Source organism: Lates calcarifer, linkage group LG18 (assembly GCF_001640805.2).
Source record: "Lates calcarifer isolate ASB-BC8 linkage group LG18, TLL_Latcal_v3, whole genome shotgun sequence".
NCBI lineage: Eukaryota > Metazoa > Chordata > Actinopteri > Centropomidae > Lates > Lates calcarifer.
Window position 1 is genome coordinate 10,890,214 of NC_066850.1, and position 22,932 is coordinate 10,913,145.

At 42.8% G+C, this 22,932-nt stretch overlaps 2 protein-coding genes across 2 annotated transcripts; both read right to left on the minus strand.

The window, feature by feature from the left end:
- Positions 1 to 544: 544 nt before the first annotated feature.
- Positions 545 to 7,563, minus strand: metap2a (methionyl aminopeptidase 2a). Its single transcript, XM_018697258.2, has 11 exons — positions 7,370 to 7,563; positions 5,127 to 5,222; positions 4,978 to 5,040; positions 4,637 to 4,739; positions 3,625 to 3,786; positions 3,268 to 3,449; positions 2,889 to 2,983; positions 2,706 to 2,802; positions 2,013 to 2,116; positions 1,768 to 1,883; positions 545 to 1,680 (listed from the first exon to the last, which is right to left on the minus strand). The coding sequence occupies exons 1-11, from the start codon at positions 7,524 to 7,526 to the stop codon at positions 1,428 to 1,430; spliced, it is 1,428 nt and encodes a 475-aa protein (XP_018552774.1). The 5' UTR covers positions 7,527 to 7,563; the 3' UTR covers positions 545 to 1,427.
- A 1,790-nt stretch (positions 7,564 to 9,353) lies between these two features.
- Positions 9,354 to 22,206, minus strand: vezt (vezatin, adherens junctions transmembrane protein). The gene is given in 13 exon segments (XM_051077745.1): positions 9,354 to 11,385; positions 11,650 to 11,857; positions 11,972 to 12,078; positions 12,326 to 12,519; positions 13,024 to 13,406; positions 13,733 to 13,880; positions 14,103 to 14,261; positions 15,164 to 15,448; positions 16,658 to 16,730; positions 16,733 to 16,841; positions 16,938 to 17,028; positions 20,706 to 20,842; positions 22,044 to 22,206. Coding segments are annotated over 13 exon segments (2,508 nt in total). The 5' UTR covers positions 22,080 to 22,206; the 3' UTR covers positions 9,354 to 10,807.
- Positions 22,207 to 22,932: the final 726 nt, after the last annotated feature.

The following is a 22,932-nucleotide window of genomic DNA, read 5'->3' on the forward strand; positions in this document are numbered from 1 at the left end:
GCATAAGTAATAGAAATATTTGAGGGAAATAACTAGCCTTACTTTGTCTAATGGTAGCAAAATCTAAATCTCATTAACACGTTATATCTTAATTATTTAACAGGTACAAAAACCGACATCTTAAAACACCAATTTTCGGATTTTATGAGCAAGGCTAGCTGTTTCCAGTCTAAGAAAGCTAGGCTAAGCCAAACGGCGGCTAGCTGCAGCTGAACGACTGTTAGCTGTCGCTTCATAGCAGTCTGGTTGTGGTGGTGGGTTCGTTGGGCACACAAACAAAGTAATATTAATGGGAGCAAGTCAATTTCTCAAAATGTTAAACTATTCACTTTAAGCCAAAATGCCAAAAAGCTCACTGGTTCCAGCCTGTCAAATGAAAATATTAGCTCGTTTACTTAGCCTTAGGGGACAGCAAGATTATTTCTCAGTTTTTAACTTAGTTTGGTTCCAGCTCTGGCTTAAATAATCAATACTGTCAATATATTGTTTTGCCAGATTAGACTTCTTATCATGTGACTAGAGAAACCAGAAGAGGACGGCCCACAATGAGCAAAATTATTTTAATCATCTTTTTTTTCTTACAAAAACATTTTCAGGGAGTTCAAAATGAAGCATTTTAATTTGGAACATACAGTGGCAGCAGCCATTTCAAAGATATTTTACAAATATCAAAGAAACAATGACTGGAGGGCCAGAGTGCAGAGTTCCCCCCCCAGGTAGCGACAGAAGCCAAACATACAGCTGCAGATGCATGATGTCTGTATGGAGATGGTGGTTTATAACTCACAACGCCTCAGGCTTTCGATGTTAGGAATTGTCTGTTTGCAGAGATTTCTGGCCATGCATCAGCCTGACCACTTCTTAAAACCCCGTCAGTAGCATTTGTGCTTAATTTAACTCAAGCACTAAAGTACTGGAGGCTCAGAGTGGAGCCAAAAAAAAAAAAAAAAAAACGTGGAAAATAAAGGGGGGGATATAAAGGGGTTTCCACTCACCATCTGTTTGAATACTGGGGTTGCACTAAATTCAGTGGCAACATTTTGAACTGTTTAACAGTTAACTTTTTTAATATATTTTGTAAAATGAGGTCCGCAGGACATTGAAGGAAACTACAATGCTTCCTCCAACAAAAATATGTTGACTTGTTTACAATTTCTTAAGCTGTGGTTGATGATAGAAAACTCAGAAAGCCAGTCCGTCTTCTTTTCAAAGCTGTGAGTGGTGCATTTTAGGTAGAATACAGTAGCATTTGGCATCCTTCACTGCTGCTCTGAGACAACCACTTCCTGTGTTAAAAGCTCTTTTCTGCTGTTTCTCTGAAGGAGGAAGTGCTAACAGGGTCTGGAGGTGCTGGGTGGTGGCGGTGGTGCTGATGGGGCTTGGGTCTGGTGGTGGTGTTGGTGGTGTAGTTGCAGGGGTTGGGGGTGTCAGTAGTCGTCTCCCCGGCTCACCACCTCCTTGCAGGTGGGCCTGAGCAGGATGGTGTGCTCGAACTGAGCAGTGTAGCAGCCCTTGGTGTCACAGAGTGGAGGGTAGGGGTCCACAATGCCCAGGTCGCACAGGTTCTTCAGGGCCATCAGGTACTTGCTCTCGCCCAGGCGGTCCAGCCAGCGCCGGCAGAACGCCAACGTGCCAAAGTTCTCGTTGATCACATTCAGCAGGTGCTTTGCTCTGGGCAGCCTGGAGAGAAAGCGCCAGTGATTTCAGAGAATCTCCCAAACCACAGTTTAAATATTCTGGGTTCAGTGAAGTCAGATAAACCTTTACCTGATGGGGACATGGCCAACATCGAAGTTTTTCATGTAATGAGAGCACTCCATGTCGTCATGGACCACACCTTTACCTGTGCTGCCGAATGTTTCGATCGCATAAACCTCTCCCTCCTGCAGGGTGAAAATACACAATAACAGGGTGACTGCAAATTATCAAAAAATCCAGCTTTAAATGCGCTTTCATTTACTGACTTAGCGTTTTCTTATTTTACAGCTACATTTGAAATTTAACAAACTCACCTCCATTCTCGTTGCCTCTCCTCCTTTAACGATGGGCACAGTCTTTCCAGCGTGTATTCTGTACTGACCGATTGAATGGCCGTTCAGGTTTCGGATTGGCTTCACTGCAAAAAAAGTTCCACAAATGTATAAAAATGATGTTCTCTTTTTTCCTCAGTGTGCTATATGACTTCATATCAGTGAGTAAAAGTATTGTGACTAGGGCGTATAATACGCATTTAATTAAAATTTTAAAGTAAACAAACTGCTTAGTGTAAAGTTTATCAACACTGACATAAACTAGACCTAAATTTTTGACATTTCCAGTAGATAAACTTGTGGAAAAGGAAGTTTTTTAATCCTCCAGCGCTTGAAAACATTTGAAATTGAAAGTTACTTAAACTTAGATGTAAGGAGACAGGTTTCACTACAGTGTCACCATGCTGCAAATGTGAAATGGTATCTGGTATCTATTTTTTTTATTTTTTGAGTGTACTGAATGGAGTACTGACAGGAATCCAATTGTTATCCACTGTTGTAGGATTTGTTGAATATCTGTTTACTTAAAATACACATAATGTGTGAAAAAACATGTTTTTAAAAGCACAATAGAACTAAATGTATCTGTAAATATCAAAACACAAGTTACGTGTGCATTTGGAGGTTGAAAGTGAAAAACATATATGAGGAGCATGTGATCAAAGCTGAGTGTACCTTGATATGTTTTGCCGTCGAGCTCGACCTCGTAGGACTCCATCACCTCTTGAATCGCCTCTCCAACATCACACAGACGCACATCAATGCCGGCGTTCTGTTAACAAACAAGAAAACATCAGTTACGGACTCAGAACAGATCAAACCAGAGAGGTGTGTATGTGTGTATATAATGAATCCTACTTTGATTCCAGTATTGGTGGCGTCTCTCACAGCCTCCAGCAGCTTGTCATACTTTGGGTTAAATGTGACAGTGAAGGCACAGTCAATGATTCGCCCTGCAGACAGACACCAAGCAGTCAAAAATAATCAGCAATAATGTAAATTATCAATGATTTGCAGTTAAGATAAAACTTGAAGAGAAGAGCAGTTGATCATTGCTCATTACTCTGACTTAAAAAGTAAAAGGGAAACACTCAGTGTTACTGTGGATTTAATTACTGTTTACTTAAAGTGGCAGCTATTCTGACTATCCATTACAGATACAGAGTGGGCCCTGAATGCATCGCTTTTCAACATCAGAACAAAATGTGATCGAGGCAGTGTGTAATTTATGCAGTACCGTTGATGTGCGTGCCGAAGTCAATCTTGCAGACGTCGTCGTACTGCAGGACGGTGGTGTCTCCGGCGTTGGGAGTGTAGTGGGCAGCACAATGGTTCAGGGAGCAGCCAGTGGGGAAGGCCAGGCCGGCGCTCAGCCCATTCTCCTTTATCAGCTTGCGAGAGCAGTCCTCCAACCGCTCGCTGGGCAGAGGAAGGTGATGAGGGATGAACAAAATGAGAAGAACTGATTGGTTATTCAACAGAGGAAATCAGCATTCTGACATCCAGGTCTGAAAACACCATGTAACACTGAATGCTTCAACAACCACCACTGTCTAAACCTCTAAGTGAATAACAGCAATGAAGGCATCCTCACCAGATTTCGATCATGGTCATGCCGGGTTTGAGGAAGCTGCGAACGTGCTGGCGGACCTGCCTGTGGGCCTCGGCTGCCTGTCTGAAGTCGTTCCACACCTCCTCATTGGCTTTATCCAGCACCCGTTTCTCCTCGTGAGTTGTGCGCCATGCTGCACTGCGACTGGGAGACAAACACAGAAATAATGGTGTGCATTTTTACTACGGGCCTCAAGGCAAGAGGGCTGATTTATTAGAGGAGCAGCCACTTTTTGTTTGAGTCAGTGGTGAAACTAAACATGTTAACGCTGTAGGCTGTAACTGGTTTTTCCACGAAACAACAACGAAGCTCCTGACTCATCGTCTGGCTGCGATCACCTGACTGGGCTCAGTGAGTGTTGTCTGCACAGATGCAGTGGGGTACTGGGGTACTGTAGATGACTGTGGCGTTATAGGCAACAATTCTAACATGCATATCTGAATATGTGAGCATAGTTTGATCACAACTTCCTCCAAATTTAAGACTGTTATATTTAATGATATTGATGACTCTCGAAGCACTGGAGGCATTTAACATGTTCAGACTCTTTCCATTACCGGCAAATATATACTGTGATTCTGTTTGCTTGTGCAAGAGACACGTAAACAAGCAATTACACAAACTTTATCTGTGTAGCACAATGCTGCAGCAGTGCTTTGCAGGAAGACACAAAGGTAAGCATTTCCATATCTAAGACTATAGGTAAGAATACTCCTCGTTTCCTAACTGTCCTACTCTTATTCTTGGCTTAATATTTCAGGGTTACAACAAAGAGTGTATCTCACATGTCTGACAGCAGCAGCAACAAAAAGAAAGAAAACGGCAACAACAAAATAAAATGTATAAAATCGAGAAAAAGGTAAAGAACGTTTTCTAAAAATGCTGAGTTGAGGAGCACGAGCAAAGTCACAACTTCCTATACTTCCAGCAGGATTGATGAACTAGAGCTGCCCAAACGCTAGAGAGGTGTAAAGTTGTGTTATGTTCTTCTTACCCGTCCTGTGAGGCGGGGTACTCACACTCCTGTCCGATGGGGAACACCCCATTTGGGTATAACTCACAGATGGGCACAGATGGGGGATCAGTCTGAGATTTGGCTGAGAGGAAAAAAAGAAAAACACCCATCAAACTGACAGAGCTGAGATCTGACAGCAAGGGTTTGAATCCAGGACAACACCCAAGATAACGCAGTGAAACTTCAGCTACAGACAATCATCGCACTTTTGTGCTGTGATTCTACCACAGCACTGGTATGGAACAGAGCCAGTCCTCTACTCCCTATAAAACACAATATACGTGCAGCAGCCGCAATAAATCAAAATGTTGTCAACTTACGTCCTTTCTTCTTCTTTTTCTTCTTCTTCTTTTTCCCTGCTGAGTTTTCGCCATCATCTCCGTCTGTGTTAGTAAAGGTACTGTTGTCACATCCACCACCAAGTGTAACGTTTACTTGTAATGTGTTATCAGGTGTTTCTGACACTCACCTTCTTCGCCATCCTCCTCCTTATCTTTATCTTCTATTGCCTGCTTCTCCAGCTGTTTGGTCACTTCGGCCACTCCATCAGCCTCCGCCTCAGCGCCTGCAGCAGCAACACCATCATTAATAATGAGAACATATACACACACAGTCCAACGAGCGATCAAGTAGCTGCAGCTGAAATGTTCTGCATCAGCAGGAAGCAGCAGAAACAAAAAACACAAAGCACACAAAAGCATTAGTTTGGCATCACCCCTCAGAGAAGCACACTTGACTTTTCCCTTTCCTGATACTGATTACAAAACTGTATCTGTCAATTCAGAGAACCAATATGACACTAGTACTGTTTCTCCAAAATGTAAAATCTTTTTACTACACTGTGTGGAACTTGTGGATCATTTTTATGTTTTTATGTAAGGCAACAGAGGCCAGGGAGCTAAAAACAGAGTGAGTAAGCACATAAGTAAGTTTATTTATATAAACAGTCGCTATATGGCAACTTATGTAAATGACTTTCAATAGCATATGTTAAGTAAAGTGCTTCAATGTAAAAGACAAAAAACAAATAAAAGACTAAGCAAATACAGACATTGAGAAAGTCACTAAATACGTAAAAAGTAAAAAATTAGTTAGAAATTTGTTGGGACATGGTAAATATAAGTGATTATAGAAATGTGTAAATTTACATTGACAGTGGCAACAAAACAAACAAACTGCATTCCATCTGGATCAGTCATGCATGTCATGTGATCTACATCATCCATCTAAGGTCAGTATTAGCCCTGATACCGGTCTAAGAGGTCGACTCAATGTGTCCTTCACAACTCTCAGCAGTAATGTAAGTTATACCTGATTTAAGGAGATAAAACTAGAAAATACATTGGTAGAATTCATAAAAATGACTGGTTGACTGTTGCTTTAATTACAAAAATGGAAAACACTGAGCATAACGTGGAGGAGCTGCTAAAGTTGGAGAGTTGTACATTAAATACTGTTTAAATACTGTTTGCTCTAACCAACCATTATGGATGTAAAGTGAGTCTTCAACACTGCCGTGAAAGAAAAACCTAACCAAATGATTTAAGTATTCAGATAAAACAGGAATAAATACATGTTCCTGGGGCATGATCTGTAAACTATGAAAATTTGACCTTACTTAACATACCTCTAAATTGCAGGTAATTTAATTGAGTTTGAAGTGCACAGGGGATAAACGCGGCCATGAGTTCATAATGTTTTTATGTGGTTTATTTATTAAATAAATCCTTTTCACAGTCCTTTCCTTACATAATAACTCTGGCAAAGGGGGAATTACGAAACAGGAAAACTTGGCTGAGGCTCATCGCAGACGGTGAGGAAAACAGTCCCTGAAGGGAGCGGGTTGGGTACAGAGATTATTGTGTTTTCTCTCAAAATAATTAGTTAATCGCTTTAAGTGCGGACTGTGGTAAATGTCACTGCTCCTGGATGCGGTTCTGACCAAAGCCCGGCGTGTTTCATGAGGCCTGACAGTCCACACCGCTCAACCCGCATGGCTAATGAGGAGCACCGTCCAGTCAGACATGGCACACCATAGTGCTTCCGGCAGGACTTTCAAAATAAACAAAAAAAGCCTACGTTTATCAGGTATTTCAGAATCTAAACACAAGACATGCACTTCAAACCTTTTGAATTGGTCCTTAAATGCCACATCAACAAATCTTATAGGCAGCATCACAGCGGGCTAGCATGAAAGTCGATGTGCAGTTTACCATATTACTATTTTTTGACCAATTAAGAATAGAGAATTTCTGGAAATCTTTGGTTTAATCAATTTAGATAATACGCAAGAGAAAATGTATATATTGGAGTATATATTTCAACAGTGATGTGTCATATCAACTATTATAAACATGCAAATCATAAACTCAAACACCAGAAGGACAAAATCTCCTCTGCAGAAGTGACTATAACGTACAAATACATTTTCCTACGAATATAATAATAGTAATGATCCTACTTTTTTAAAGACAGTGCCCTCTAAATCTACACATGGGTTTGAAAAAGAAAGCCACTAAGTAGTAAATCCATTATCTTCTACCTTTGTCTCGATATATGTAATGAACTTTTCAACTGAAAACCTTTCCCTGACCTTGGACTTTTATTTTTAAGGAAAATTCCCATCGTTTCCGGTAGGGCAGTCGCTCACTGTGGCTAACTCGACGCAGCTCTGTTAGCTTGTTAGCATGAAACGGCTCGGAACACCCTTACCTGTAGTCGCAGACTTGTTCTTCTTCTTCTTTTTCTTCTTCTTCTTCGCGGTCTCCTCCACCGGGTCGGCCTCTTCTCTGTCCTCTGCCTCCCCGTTCAGCTCCCGGTCCAGGACTGGTTTCTGGTCCGCTACCTGCTCCGCAACCACGTCCGCCATGATCACAGGCGCTGCTGGAAAAGGAAGCGCTAAGGATTGTGGGGGTACTGTGTGTGATGCTGCTTTCAGGGATAGTCGGAGTTTTTATAATTATTGTAAACAGTAAAAGCCTTTATAGAGTCAAAAATTTTATATTTTAATATTTTCAGCATTCGTTTAACATTATCTGGCATGCTGTTCTGCACAAATAATACATATATGTTCTATTATATCATATCTTTAATATCATGACAGAATGTGCAGTATTGTTCGTTGTCCTGAACCTTTACTTGTAATGGAGCATTTTCTCGTTGTTACACTGGTGATTTTACTTAAATAAAAGATCTATATACTCCTTCCGCCAGTGAATTCTGCCAAAAAAGCTTTGAGTACTCATCTTTTAAATATGAGTGGTTAGAAATCGGAACTCATGTACAGCACTTGAAGGCATCAGAAAGTAAAAACATGCTGAGTCAGCTGAATTGGAGCTCTGAGCCTAATGAGGAGGGATCCTGTGTTGCAGTATAAATACATTTCTAAAGTATATAGATACATTTCCAATTTACACTTACACAAATATAATAATGAAAATGGTGTAAACAAGAAAATCAGAGGCAATTACATTTATAAGGATAAATACAATTGAATATATTAAAATCAAATGATCAATAAGACAAACATATTTAGGGAAATAATTTACAGGCTTATTTATATTATATTTATCTATATATCTACATTTAAATACTGTCTATGTTTATATTTAAAGTTAACATCTTGTTGAAGAGGTCACAACACCAGTGTCAGTAACAGAAGTGACCACCAGATGGCAAAGCCGCAACAGTTAATGGACTAATTAAATAATAAAGCTGTGTGGCGTTCTCTATTTAAGTGCTTGTGTGGCATTTGATGCACAGTTAGTTGCGTTCTTGGTGCATTCAGGAGAAAGACAACTTGAGTGTGGGTGGCCTAGTTGATGTGTAAAATGCCAAATTAAAATGTTAGAGTTACTGAGGTTGTTCCCATTCGTCTCCTTATTAAATCCCAAAACAGGGGCAGTTATATGTAAGGTCCTAAGTCCACTGCAATAGGTTTGCTATGGTAGAAGTACTGAGAGCCGCTACTTACAAGTAAAAGTCCTGCATTCAAAAGTGAAAGCAGTGTTTCTGCAGTCATATGTCCTGTCTCTCATGATTAATATTGATGGTGTAAGCAGCATGTTACTGTTGTAGATGCTCAAAGTGGAGCTTAGTCCAGGAGTTGGCCTCCTTCAGAGGGTCACAAGATAAATCTGAGGAGGCAAGAGATGATTAATGGCAGAGGAAAGAAGAAAAAACAAAGTTGTGTTACACAGATCTGTATTTATTTCTTGGAGTTTTCTTTAATCTTGCGTTATTTTGTGTCAAATACTGGTTAAATTTAACTGTCTAGGCTTCAAATAGTTGTTGAAATGAAAGTATCTGAGAGGTTTTGACAGTAAATGTCTGTAATAAGTCATAAACATATCAAGTGGGACAAGGGGCCACAATTAAACAACACATGATGGATCTGACTCTGAAAAATGAATATATACACACACACACCCACACACACACACACAGTATTTCCCTCTTAATGGAAATACTCAGGTATAGTACACACAATGCCTGAATAAATGCAGGTCTACGTGTGAGCTTCAAAAGGGCTTTCTTTAAAGGGAAGCAGCAGCTGTTGTGGGTCAGACAAATGCAAAATCCCACAAAACATATCAAATAACCCACCAAACCTGTTTCTTAACCCCACAGGCTGACAGAGCCTCTGAAACATGAGCACAGTCTAACAGCAGAAAAGACCTCAGGATACACTGAACACTTCCAGAACAGTATTTTATTTCACGTTGGAAAATGGAGGAGGGGTAGACCTCATCCCCGGGGGAGAGGTCCGGGTGGGGGAACGGGAGGCAGGACAAGGCCGACATGGAGAGGTGGAGGCATACATCAGGGCTGTCAGACTCTTCATATGAAACATAAAAGTTACAGATTGCCCTCACATGAGAGAAAATCAGTTTCTTCTTTTGTCACCATACCTGCACACAGACAGGTATTTGATTTTAAACCTCAGAGCAGCACAGTTCATTAAATTCAAACAAGGCTTCCTGACCTTTCCGCTGAGTGTGCCCCTGTAAACACAGACGCTGAGACAACAGGATTGTTTCAGTCTTCATGAATTGTTCTCAGACGCATTAGTATTCCAAATATGTAACTGCAAATAGGATTGTGAATATATGTTCTGCCACTTTACCCCATTGTGTCCAATCAAGAGATGGATCGCAGGAAAAGGGACAGGAATAAAGGCTGAGAGTAAAAATAGCATCCCCACCTCCTCTTCTTGCACTTTAGTGTCTGCTTGTAAGAATTAAGGTTGGCTGAGTTCAACTGTCAGGGGTGTTCCGACAGGAAGCAAAGTGAATTTTCACCCTGTGCCTCTCACACTAATTTGTGTTTATTGGCCCCAATACATCATAAGTACCAGCTACAGCAGTGGACATTTACTCAAGTACTGTTTTCATTTTAAGGGTCTTGTACATCATGTGAGTATTTCAGTTTTACACTGATTTATTCTTCTGCTCCACTATTTTTCAGTAGAACACCTTGTGTGTTGCCTGAGAGGCGAAACCCAGGGTAAAATAATTTCCCTCTAGTCTCTAGTACATGTATGAAGCAGGTTCATAAAGTCATGGGATAAGCCTGGAGTTTTCGCTTGACATGAAACGTTTCCAACATGTGCAGACACGTCTTTGTGTCACTCGGGCAAATTTGCATCTAATGCGTCTGCGTCTTTATTTGCTTTCTGTCTGAACACACCTTTAGAGAATTACCACTGATATCTCAACCTTTTCTAACAGTGACTCAGACTGGACTGGTCTGATTACAGTGACATGAGAGAAAGCTGCGATTAAAACCGTTTTCCATGTATGAAGCCGATCGCTTACAATCTTTGTTTCCACATCTACTGAGCGACTGTGAACACTTTACACTATGCTGTGGATGTCGCCAAGTAAACTGCAGACGTTCTGGTCTTCTGACCTCAACACTGCAAGGTCATGTTTTGTTTTAGTGGTTCTGGTACCTGAGTTTTAACAGCAAAAGAGCAGTAAGAATCATGGGTGATGTACAGTAACATGGACGGACGGGAAATAGAGAGTGAATCTGAAATATCTTCACAGCAGAAACAGTTAAGATGTAACACAGACCGATCGATAAAAGATAATCAGACATAAATACAGTCTCTGCTCAGTGCTCAGTTAAAGCAGCGGGTTTTCATTTTTAGTCCTTCTCTGGGGTTCGTCTGTCGCTCTCCTCCTCCTCTTTGCCCTCTTCCTCTTCATCCTCCTCCTCCTCCTCCCCGTCATCTCCAAACGTCTGCTCCTCCATGTTGATGAGCGAGTGCGAGCGCGCGGCCACCTGAGCGGCAAGGGCGGAACTGAAGCTGAGAGCCTCCGAGCCGTGGATCTCCGTCAGTCTGTCCATAACAGAGACGGCGGGGACTTTGGGCTTCAGGAAGCAGTCCAGACCGTTCTGGGACTCCCCCTCTTCCAGGACCCCGTCGTACTGGTGCAGCTCGGACGCACCTCCTCCTCCTCTGGCGCAGACCGAGTCCCCCCCGAGCTCCCCTTCCCCCGCCTCCAAACCGCAGCTGAACTCCATCGTTGGCTCAGTGGAGGGGTCGGGCCTCATCCTGTTGCCTCTTCCTTCCTCTTCCTCCCCTCTGTTTCCTGCCGGGCGCTCTGATAGGTGGTTCCCCTCCTCATCGGCAGGTTCTCCTGAGCTTACAGAAGTCGGAGCGTCTGACAGTTTGGTGGCGGGATCTGAACTCTCGGCGTGAGCTGAAGGCGTCACAGCAGCTACAAGAAAAAGGAAGAAATATATCTCTGAGGGTTTGACTCATATTGATTTCTAATTTTCTATATAAATATATCTGTGTACACTCTGTGCTCAATGTCAATATATTTATAACAATGATTTCACAAGATGTATCATTTTCATTGGATTTGCCAGAGGAGCATATGAGCAGATTTTATCATCCTGAGTATGAGCAGAGAGCCAGACTCCATTATTCCAGATAAAACCAGCCTCGGTCTAAGAATATCAGTGATACCAGCCCAGACCTTGGTCGTTGAAGAGCAGCTGCTTCCTCTTCATCCTCTCCCCCTCTGACGCACGGAAGCCCAGGACAGCTTTCAGCTCCGACAGGACGCGACGAGACTCCTCCCTCTCCCGGCGCTGACGTTCCCGTTCCTCCGGTGACAACATGTCGGACCAGGACCCTCTGCCTTCGCCGTCAGAGTCTGAGTCAGACACATAGGCCTCCCACTCCTGGTCAAAGAAAACAGTGGGAGAGACTGACGTCAGGGCGAGGAGAAAAAGGATGGGAGGACACCAGGGATGTGATGAGAGGCGTTTTGGTGAAAGGTTGACATTTGATCTCACCAGCTCCTCTGGCACAGGGTCTTTGTCCAGGATCAAGGGGTATGATGGAGGAGGAGCAGGAATCTCGGATTCAGGAGTACCACACTGCTCCACACCCTCGGCATTACCTGCACAGATAGAGCACGCTACCATTACTGCAACAAAATGACCTCAACAACATGGTACCGGAGCTCGGTCACTGTGTTGACAGCTTTATGCCATATATATATATAAAGATATATTGCTAGTGTTATTGTTAAAAATGTCTGTATCATTGTTCACTGTCTTATAGCGATTCTTACTCACAGAGAACTTGTCATGCTGTCTCTTCACACATTTTCCTCTGAAAGGAAGTTTTGTTTTGTGTTTGCTCACCTGGACAGGCGTTGGCCCGTCTCAGCATGCGCTCCACCTGGCTGATGGTGTCCTCCCAGCAACCAGCGCTGGCCTGCATGTGCGGCTGCAGCTGGTGCAGCCGGTCGCTGAGGTCCCGGTAGCCCTCGCACGTCAGCTCCGTCAGCTCCTTGGACACCATCAGTTTCTCCAGGTCGTCCTCCAGGATGATCATTCTGACGAGATCAGGAACAGAGGAGGGAGAGGAGCGTTGATGGAACAGAGTACACAAATTCAGAAAATTGAAAATCCAGATAGCTTCTCTTAATCTCCCTCTGCTTCTTTGTGACTGTGATGGATTTAACAAGGGATAACAGCTTTTACCTGTTTCACTTAAATGTCAGTCTACTTCATGAAACGTGCCAAATATTTTTTAGATTTAGTGAAAGGTTTTCAAATTCATATTTGACCTTTCAGCATTCTTATCTTATTTAAAAGACTCTTTAAAAATGATTTCATGCTTTCAGTTTCACATGGAAGTGTTGCAGTTCTTCTTATTTTTATTTCATTTATTGCTATAACATCCCTCATGGCCTTATACACTTTTTATTTGACTAATATTGCTGCGTTGCTGGTGCAGTGACCCAGTTTCACCAAACTGATTATTAAAGTCTCATCATATCTTATGGGAGGTGTAGAATGAGGCCAGTCAGGGTTTTCTGTGTGTGTGTGCGTCTCACTCGCTGAGCAGGGCCTTGAGGTGCAGCTGCAGGCTTCTGATGGAAGTGTGCAGGGTGTTGAGCTCTCGGCATTTCTCCCTGGCTCGTCCGGTCCTCTCGGAGCCCGTCGCCCTCGGCTGCATTTCGAAGTGTCGGTGGAAGTCGTAGCTTCGCTGCACTTCGCCGAGGCAGCTGGCCAGAGCGTGATGGAGTGGCTCGGTCACTGCAGCGACGGACCGGTGCAGCGGTGGAGGAGGAGGAGGAGAAGGAAGGGGAGGAGGAGGAGGGGAGGTTTCTCCTTTGAGCGTGCTCTCACCCTCTTCCTCTATTCGGCATGGGGACAGTAGAAGGGCCAGTCGACGGAAACATTCAGAGCTTTGCCCCACCCACAGCTGGAACAGCATCTGCAGGAGGAGAAGTCAACAAACATCAGCTTAATAACATCCTGTTCAGGCACCTTTCTCTCCTTTCTTTCTTTGACACAGAACCAAACTGAGGTCAGTGCATGAATACACCTTCTAGTCACACTATCACCTTACTCTGAGGCTCTGGAGCAAGTAGGCCATTTGACAAAACAGCAGGATACTAAGCACAAACATGGACAGGTGGACAGGACGAGTGTAAAGAAGCAATAATTTCACTTTAAAACAACATAAAAAGTGCAGGAATCACATTCAAATTAGCTGATTATTAACAAAGTCCGTGTCCAGATGTAGCCCTCAAGCCTCACCTTGAGAGCAGGCAGGCTGTAGTCGTCCGTCAGCTCCTGGGCCTGCTCGTCACCCAGATGCTCGATTCCCAGGCCGAGACCCAGCTCCTTCAAAGGCACCGCAGACACGTAGTTGGTCACATTATCAATCTCAGAGTTCAGAGGAAACGTTGGGAGGGGTTAAGGACACATCACACTTCTGTGAAAACTACACACATACTACAGAAAGCTACATAAATGTCATCAAAGGACGTCCTGTGGTTTCCAACCAGTAATCAGTGTGTTCACCTCAAAAGACAACATTTTAAAGCAATGTCATTATGCTACTTTTAAGTGACCTAACCAATGCAGCAGAAAATTTATGAAGTTCCTCTCTCCAGGTAAAGGATATGCCTTGAGCATGTGACAGGTGGCTCGACGTGAGGCTCTGAAGGCCGAGCGGAGCGCCCGGTACAAGGCCTTCCTCAGTCCGATCAGCTGCTGGCCGCGTGGCACCGCCCCCGGCCCCGCCCTGCTAAAGGAGCTGGCCGCACTCACCCTGTCGAGCAGACTTGACAAGTGAAATGTGATACAACTGTGGAGACGTCCCAAAGAGGCAGGGGGGCAACACACAACACTGAACACCACATCACTAAAGACAACACACAAGACGTTTGCTATGTGACAAAACATCAAACTGACAAAATCCAGACATGAACACTACACAGGAATGTTACAGTACCAGGCTGCTGTGGCAAACAAGACTATTTAACATGCTATTAAAGGAATAGTTTCACATTTTGGGAAATATGCTTATTCACTCTCTTGAGATAGTTAGATGAGAAGATACCACTCTCCTTTCTGTGTGTGAAGTAGCCTATCAGCTTGACTTAGCATAAAGACACAAACAATTACTCTTACTGATTTATCTGACTTTTTTTTTCAAGTAATCAACAGTTAGTCTATCAATTATCAAAAAATGGCCATTACAACTTCATAATGGGCATATTTTTGTGATAGATGATAAACCTAAGTTTCAAAGGAGGAGGTGTAGAGGATTTTAATGCCTTTGGACAGAACCAGGCTAGCTGCTCCCCCTTTTTCCAGTCTTTATGCTAAGCTAAGCTAACCAACTGCTGGCTGTATAGACACAACAGTATATAAGAAATAAACATATTTCCCCAAAATGTTCAACTAATTCTTTAAATCTTTAAATTCTAGATGAACAGTGCTTTTCTATACTGCTAAAGCTCTACACACAAATAGACAGGTGGTCTAAAATAAGTGTTACGATTAACATGAATAATACAACACCTACAGACACTACCTGAGGAGGTAGGTTAATTAACACACTGCCAACAAAGGAGGGAATTAATTGAGCAGGTTTGGATAAAGCAATGAGAGTTATATGAGTTCACATTATCATCATGTGGTTGGGTGATTGGTAGGTGGACACAAAAGGAGCACACTTACAGGGTGAACCCTCTGGAGATGACCTCGGTCTCCTGCACCAGACGCAGGGCTTTGCGAGACAGGCCGGTCAGAGTCTTGCTGTTGTGGACCAGAGTCTGGAGCTGCATGGCCCTGGCATGGACAGCCCTCTGCATGCGGCCCCGTCTCCACAGCGTGAGCCCCCTCAGCCCTGCCCAGCCCAGCAGGGCCAGGCCCCACGGGGCAGCAGCCAAAGACCACAGGCCCTCCGATACGGAGCAGAGACCCAGCAGCACTGCAGCCAGGCCAACCAGACCCGCCATGTCCCTGAGGGAGGAGAATGGGGGGGGGGGGTCGTTACTAGTGTGGCTACAGGGCCGGGATTAAAGGGGATCTCTGCAACTTTTAAAGGTAAATGTTAATTTATTGGCCTTGGGGAGAGCAAGGGGAGTAGCTGAGAAGTTGTATAATGTCTTCTGTAGCTCTGGAGCAGCTCTGCCATGTGACATCAATTAAAGCAATAATCTGTAAAATCTTCTTGACATCGGACCATTTATGACACATTTTTTCTGTATTTATTTTCAGTTTTTTAGATTCAAACTGCACTAACTTGCACAAGGGATTCACAGGAATCAATGCAGCTTGTAACCCAAAGTTACTGTTTTAATTTAACCCAACATTTCCTGCTGCTGTTCACTTCATATTAAAAGCATTCAACTGGTGAACCATCATCGAGAAACAGTGACAAGAAACTCAAAGTATTTGTCAAAGACTTCAGCGCTGGATCATTTCTAAATGTTGCAGCCACAGTCACACAGCCACAGTGAGCTGTCACATCAAGATAACCAGTTTTTCCTGTGCCTTGTTGTTACTTGCACCGTGTGCAACATCAGAATCAGATCCAGGACTGAAATCTTAAGGATTACAAAATTAGCTAATTAAGTTTGGACTTAGAGGCTGCTAATTCGTAGGCATGTGGCTGTTGAACCATGTAAGGACATGTAAGACACCACTAAGGCACATCACAGAAAATGTAGTATTAAGATGTTATGTTTGGACTAAAAGTCTGTACTGTTATTTCATTCTGCTTGGTTTTACCAGACTTTTTTTATTATCTGAAATACATTTGACTCCAAAACAATGACATAAAACATATGTTATCGAGCCTTCTGTTGTGTCAGATATTGACATAGCAAAATTTTCAACAGTCAAAGTCAAAGAGTAGACATATGCTGTTATAAAAATTCTTAACTCAAGGCACACTTACTGAAAACTTGTGAAACGACCGAGAGTCTGGAATTTTTTTATCGTAAAAATTTTCAAAAATTAGAAATACATATGCAGTTCAACACTTTTTCTGCATTTGAGAAATTTTTGTTTCAAAAAAAAAGAATTACACTATATAATCCTGAACTTTTTTGAGGCTATAGTTTCAGTTTGTACTGGCATTGTATTGGAAAGCATTTTATTCTCTTGTGGTCCAATTATCTTGCCCATCCACTGTGCATGCGTGTGTGTTCTTTCCTAACAATGTACCATAGGGAGGGCCTGGCGATGAGGCTCGGTCTGGGCAGGGTGTTCCCTCGGCTGGGTGAGCCAGAGGGTGAGGGGCGAGGGTGAGCAGGCTCGGGTCTAACAGTTCGATCAGCTCCACATCCTCCTGGAGCAGGACGTCCTGGTCCAGAATGCACCTCACAGAGTACTGGCCGAACACACAGTCCTGCGGGAAAACATGAAAACAGAACTTTCAAAATAAAACAGAGTGGTGCTGAGGGCGTTGGTGCCCGCATTCCTCTCTGTCTCCCATTCTCCATACCAGTTGCTGCTCCAGCTTATGAGATGCAGCCGCCTGGTGAATCGGGCTCCATCTCCACAGGGCCTCAGCGAGTCTCCACAACGGTCCTCCCTGCGAATCACACACAGGGTCAAGATTACAATGCAGTCAATTAAGTAAGAGCTCCACTGCAGTTATATGCCGCACTTTCCATTACTTTATACCCAAACAGAGCCCCAGTGGATCAGTGAAGTTGAAATATAATCTATATTAAAAGACAAAATGATCCACCTGAAAGTCTTACAGTCATTTTGGTGCACTTCCTGTGTCCTTGAGTGCATTTACCAAGAATCACACGCAACCAATAACAAGCGTGCGTAAACACTCGCTCACTGTCAAAAGGAGTATCCCAGGAGACAAACTCTTTCAGGCAACAACAATAAGTGCAATGTGTGTTTGTACAACACTCACTCCCAGGTCTTATATAGCACCACTGTGGCACAAAAACCACATCACTGCTCCGCATGGGTGAATTTTCTACTTTGGAATTATAACCGAGTGTTTACATTTTCGGCATCAATAAAACTCAGACTTTTATCCTCTGAAAATACATGGTTGTCAGACAGAAAGGAAGGGTTCTTTCAGCTCCAGAAAAAGACACACACTCACTCACTGGCGACACTACACAGATTTCTTGGAGTCTCTGTATATTCCCAGTACCGGGGACTCCGAGTGTAAACAGCCTCAGATGATCCAATCAGCAGAGAGCTTCATGTTTTAAGTGCACTGACATTTCAGTGCAGAACAAACCTCAGGCTTCTCAAAATGCTGCAAGATTTTCTTCCAGCTGCTAAGACCCTACAAAAAAATCCTCAACTGAGTAAAGTCTAATCATGAATGGGATCTACTGTTCACTAATCTGCTTACAGTGTTTGTGGCATCACTGAAATTCTTTGTGTAAAACTTATTTTGAAGGATACTGAGGCTCTAATAATAACATCCATACTTTGTGTGTGCTCCCATCCGTGGCAGAAACATGAAGTTATTGATCCAGACTGGGCAGCCCGCCGATGACCCCTTTCTCGGGGCGGAGGTAACACACAAGTGTTATTATTTTAAAGGCCGCAGTCGTATTGATTACTGATCGGAGACTGAGCTTCGAGACTGGGCATTCACACAACACTGATCATCGGTCTCAGCCAACAGAGTGTGTGTGTGTGTGTGTGTGTGTGTGTGTGTGTGTGTGTGTGTGTGTGTGTGTGTGTGTTCGTGTGTGTGTGTGTGTGTGTGTGCGCACTCTCAAAGTAGGCTAAAACAACTTCAGTCTTCTCTCCAGTGTTGAAGCAGCAAATCCCACACAAAGACAATGTACAGATTAACACACACATGCCTGTACTCTCACTGTAATCAATATCCTGCCCCCAGTCTTGTTTTGGCTCATCAGTATTCTGCTGCTGTCACAAGGAGCACTTCAGCTTCCAGACCCTCCACTGATTGTTACCGTTATCTCTTCTCCAACTGGCTCGCGCCTTTTGAGAAGCTAAAACCCAGCAGATATTCAGTTTAATATCATATTTGACAAATAAATCCTCTCATTGGAGAACTCAGTTGAGAAAGTCAATTATCAAAAATAGCTACAGATTAATTTCCTCTCAACAGACGACTTTATTAATAGAATCGCTATCGATTGGACCAGATGGAAATGTCTGTGTACCAGTTTACATACTGATTAAACCAGTCTCCAGTTTACGCCTGTGATCTCTTCTTTGCTAGGGCAGTATAACCACAAAGAGAGCTAAACCAGGAAAATATGGTTATATAATATGTAAATGTAATGTTTCAATACAGTAAAGAGAGGCATGTTTCATCAACACTCTGTATAACCTGACTGCATGAGATACACCTTTAATTTACGGGTATTTTTATTTAGGAAAAGTCAAAATAATATGTAATTCCAGAGCTTCAATTAAAGTCAGGGGGTGGTACAAAGTAAGGTAGTGAGTGAGTGAGGGAAAAGCATTTTTATCCATTCACAGATGTATTTAAACTCGCAGCCTTTGTAAGCACTGCATAAAAACACCACCTTTTACAGATGTAAGTACATGACCTCCACAATACCACAGATGATAGCACAGTTTGGCCTCTCACTGCTACTGAAAAATAAACTGAACAAGGTGTTTGTCTCGGTTCCGACTTTCTTCAGCTCCAGGAAACTGGTCAGAGAGGGATGACCCGAAAAGCTTTTCCTGTCTCATCCCAACCCCTCATCCTCCTTAACTCCTCAGAACAACAGTGCACCAGAGAGGAAGCGTGACACGTACGGAAAGTTCCTGAACGAAGCAAACACAACGCCATTTCCCGTCGTGAGAGGAGGGGGAGGGTGGGAGAGGACGAGGGAAGGGGTGAGAGTCATCTGATCCTGAGCTTCCCGGGACGCATTACTTGTCTGACTGAATCACAGGTTCGACTCAAACCGCAGTCATCCACTGCGAGTTCCATTAAAAGTTCACAGTTTTTAATCCTTTGATTGCAGAGTTGAAGCACACGGCGCCATTAAAAAACAGGCATGTGAATTTCAGCTGAACACACACACACAAACACACACGCAGACAGTTTGAAAGAGGATGCTAACAGAGGCAGGAATAACGTCAGAGAGAACGCAGAGTGAGTCTCAGTAATCGCATTTAGGCTATCTTTTCTAAAATCAGCACAACAGCAGGAGAGAGGAGCAGCAGAGCGAGAGGCTGTCTTACTAAAAACTGACTCTGCTGTGTGTGAATACAGAGCAAAGAACATGCAACACAAAATACCCGAGTGTGTGTGTAGGCAGCTCTTCTTTCCATGTCTTTCTAATCCTGTCTGACTGAAGTGAAGCATGTAGACCAGTGTACGTAACAATCTGTGGGTGATTGTGTGCCAATATGTGTCTCTGTTGTGAGTCAATAGTCAAATTAATTACTTTCTGTCTGACTGCACAAGTCAAACAGCGACAATCACACGTACACATGCACACACACAAACACACACTGAGCCGAGTGAGGGATACAGATAATTTGAAGTGATGGTAGGAGCTGGATAAGGATCAGGACAGAGAGAGGTCTGATAAGGTCTTAGTTGACTGAGAAATTTTAGTTGATTATTTGTATTAAATTATTATTTTCATTAACAATTAATCTGCAGATCATTTTCTCAATTCATCAATAAATCAACGGTCTATAAAATGTTGGAGAATAGTAAAGAAAATGCCTGTTAATAAATCTCCATTGTATTGAAGGATGTGGTTAGAAAATCACACGATGTACTAATGCATAACTGATCTGCTATGTGGGTGCATGAATTATAATATGTTAGCGCTTTAATGCTGGTGATACTGTACTGAAAAAGAGTGCAAAACTGGGACATGGTGTCTAATGGGGGACATGTCCCCACCTCTTTTTTTTAATTTAGCTATATTATGTAATTTTATAATGGTTAGTGTGTTTTTGATAAGTGTGACATGGCCTCCCCCTTTTTCTTATTTTGTTACTGTTTAATTTATTGGGTCTATGTTTGTGTTTATGATGCTGTAGTGCACACAGGGAAGTGCAAAACCATGACATTGTCTTTGATGAGGAATGTGATCTCTCCCTATATGACACTGCCTTTCCCTCTGATACCTCTCTGTGTTTGAAAGTTCAGTAAAGATTTTTTTAAATAATAATCTAAAGCTTTGGAGATGTAGTTAAGTAGATGTTTCAATTTAATCGACTAGCTGACTAGCTGGGTTTATGTGTGTTTGGATATTTGTGTCAGAGATGGGAAACCTTACCTGAAGTTTTCTGTTGGTCTTCGCCTGGAGACGGGAGGTCTCCCTCTTGTCCACCATATTCCTCTTCCTGCGATGCTGTTGGACATGCCTCGAAGTCTGTGTGCCCTAGATCGTGCAGGTACTGGAAAAGAGGAGAGTTCTGTAAAGAGAGAGAGACACAGTCAAAATTTTTGAGAGAAAGATTGAGCTGTAGTTGAGGAACGATGGATGAGAAGAAATGTGGGAGACGGATGAGTGGGCGAAAGAGAGAAAATGTAGCGTCGCAGGTCGTCAGTTTCGTACACGTTGAGCTGACACTCATCCTGATTTTCCCCCAAGTTTTTCCCAGCGTGAATCCAAAGGTGTCCCAACAGTGATAAACAAAAGAAAAGCATCACTGATTCTCTGAGCTGATCTACTTTCACTTTTGTTGAAGGCTCCACCCTCACCCATTGCTCCTCTCTCTCCTCCATGCAGCTTACTTTTCTATTCTGGGAGGAACACTGTAAAGCCTACGTGCCTACACATGCAAATCTGTAAAATCAACTGTTTTTTGAGCCTCTCCATGCAGCCAAAATTCTCCTTAATTCCTCTCTCCTGAATGAAAAGTGGACACTAAATAGAAGCACAAGTTATCATGCTATAATCTGATCTTCTCTCAGAAGAATAAACACAGGCGATGCTGTTTCTTGCCCTGAACAGAGAGCTCAGAGAACCAAATCAGCCATGAAATGAGCAGAGAGGACGACAAACATCCCATGCTAGAATTTGTCCAAAAAGATGCCTGACCCACTTCTCCTCCCAGCTGCTGAGAAAACATCACTCTGAGCATCTGTGTTGTGTTTGCACAGGAGCATATCAGTTTAATGTAATTAACCATCACCCACCACAAAACATAGTTAGCAGTAAAACAGTGAAATGCTACTCACATGCATCGTCACACCAAGTCGCAGCTCATGTTGTCACCATCCAGATGTAGCTGCGTGTGTATATGTAAGTGAGCCTTTTTTTCAGAACCGACGCATTGGATCTGGTCATCCCCACCCCACCTCCAGCAACTAGTCCAGTAATGATGAAACACCAACAAACAATGCGCATACTACCCCAGCTCAGCCGCTCTCATGACCACTAAAGCTCCTTGGCAGAAACACCGTTAGCCGCCGGCCAAATATTTGGATTTGTTTTGTACTGGCAATGCATGGCAACAGGGCAGAAGGCTGCTTATGAGAAGCTAGCCTGCCTGCTAGCTCGCTAAGCTAGTCGCCGTTCACGTATCGGGCACCGTATATTTACCTCATATCTCGGCCGGTATGACAAAGCATTACAAGTTTGGATACAGAACAAGCGGCTAAGATACAAACCTCAAATACCACATCTTCATCGAACTCTTCAGTCATTGCTCTCCGCCATCTATGCGCAGCCCGTTTTGCATTATGAAGTTGTAGGCGACAGTAGTCAGGAACAGCCGTTGGGAAGTTGGTAGTTAGCCGGTTGCTAAACTTTGCTTAAAACTACAATTCCCATCAATGCTCGACCTCAACCGCTGCTTCCTCGCGAGCAAAAACACAATCGCTCGAGCTATTTAGAACGCCCCAAGTGGTCGCCAGAGGCAACCATTGGGAAAGCCCGGGGTGTAAAGTTAACGGAAAACGGCGGAAAACTTACCTTCAAAATAAAAATCTACACACCTTTAACAGTATTACTATAGGTGTAGCACTTACATGTTCCTTTACTAAAATTCCAACAACTGAAACTGATTGTTCAACAAAAGGTTTTAGAGTTGAAACGATTAGTTGATCACTTAATGGACAGAGAAATAATTACTTTAATCAATCAAATAACCAATAGCCAAGGAAAAATAATTAATCAATACCAAAAACAACTTTCTGTGATTCCAGCCTATTGAATGAGATGACTTCCTGGGGTTCTTTGTCAGATATCATTGTAAAGTAAATATTTTTGGGTATTTTAGACATCTCTGAAGGTTTTTGACAAGTGTTTTGACATTTTACAGACTAAATGATTAATTGATAAGGAATTCATTCATTTAGATTTGACCTGCTGACTTTGGAGCATAGACTGTATGCACATATAAAATATGTTGAAATTTGAAAATGTTTTGATGCATTTACAACTAATTTGGCATCACAAATCAGAAACTCATATTTTAGATGCTTGTGAGCCTGTTTTGGTATTATACAGTGTTTTTTTCTTAAACAAAATGACACTGTGCCATCAAAAGATGGAGTC

What these genes read in the sequence shown, in the direction of transcription:
- metap2a (XM_018697258.2), bottom strand. Translation starts at nt 7,526, where the DNA reads ATGGCGGACGTGGTTGCGGAGCAGGTAGCGGACCAGAAACCAGTCCTG. An exon ending in GAAAAAGAAGAAGAAAGGAC is followed by an intron (nt 4,740 to 4,977) that starts GTAAGTTGACAA and finishes TTTTCCTCTCAG; the next exon opens with CCAAATCTCAGACTGATCCC. An exon ending in CGACGGCAAAACATATCAAG is followed by an intron (nt 2,117 to 2,705) that starts GTACACTCAGCT and finishes CTTTTTTTGCAG; the next exon opens with TGAAGCCAATCCGAAACCTG.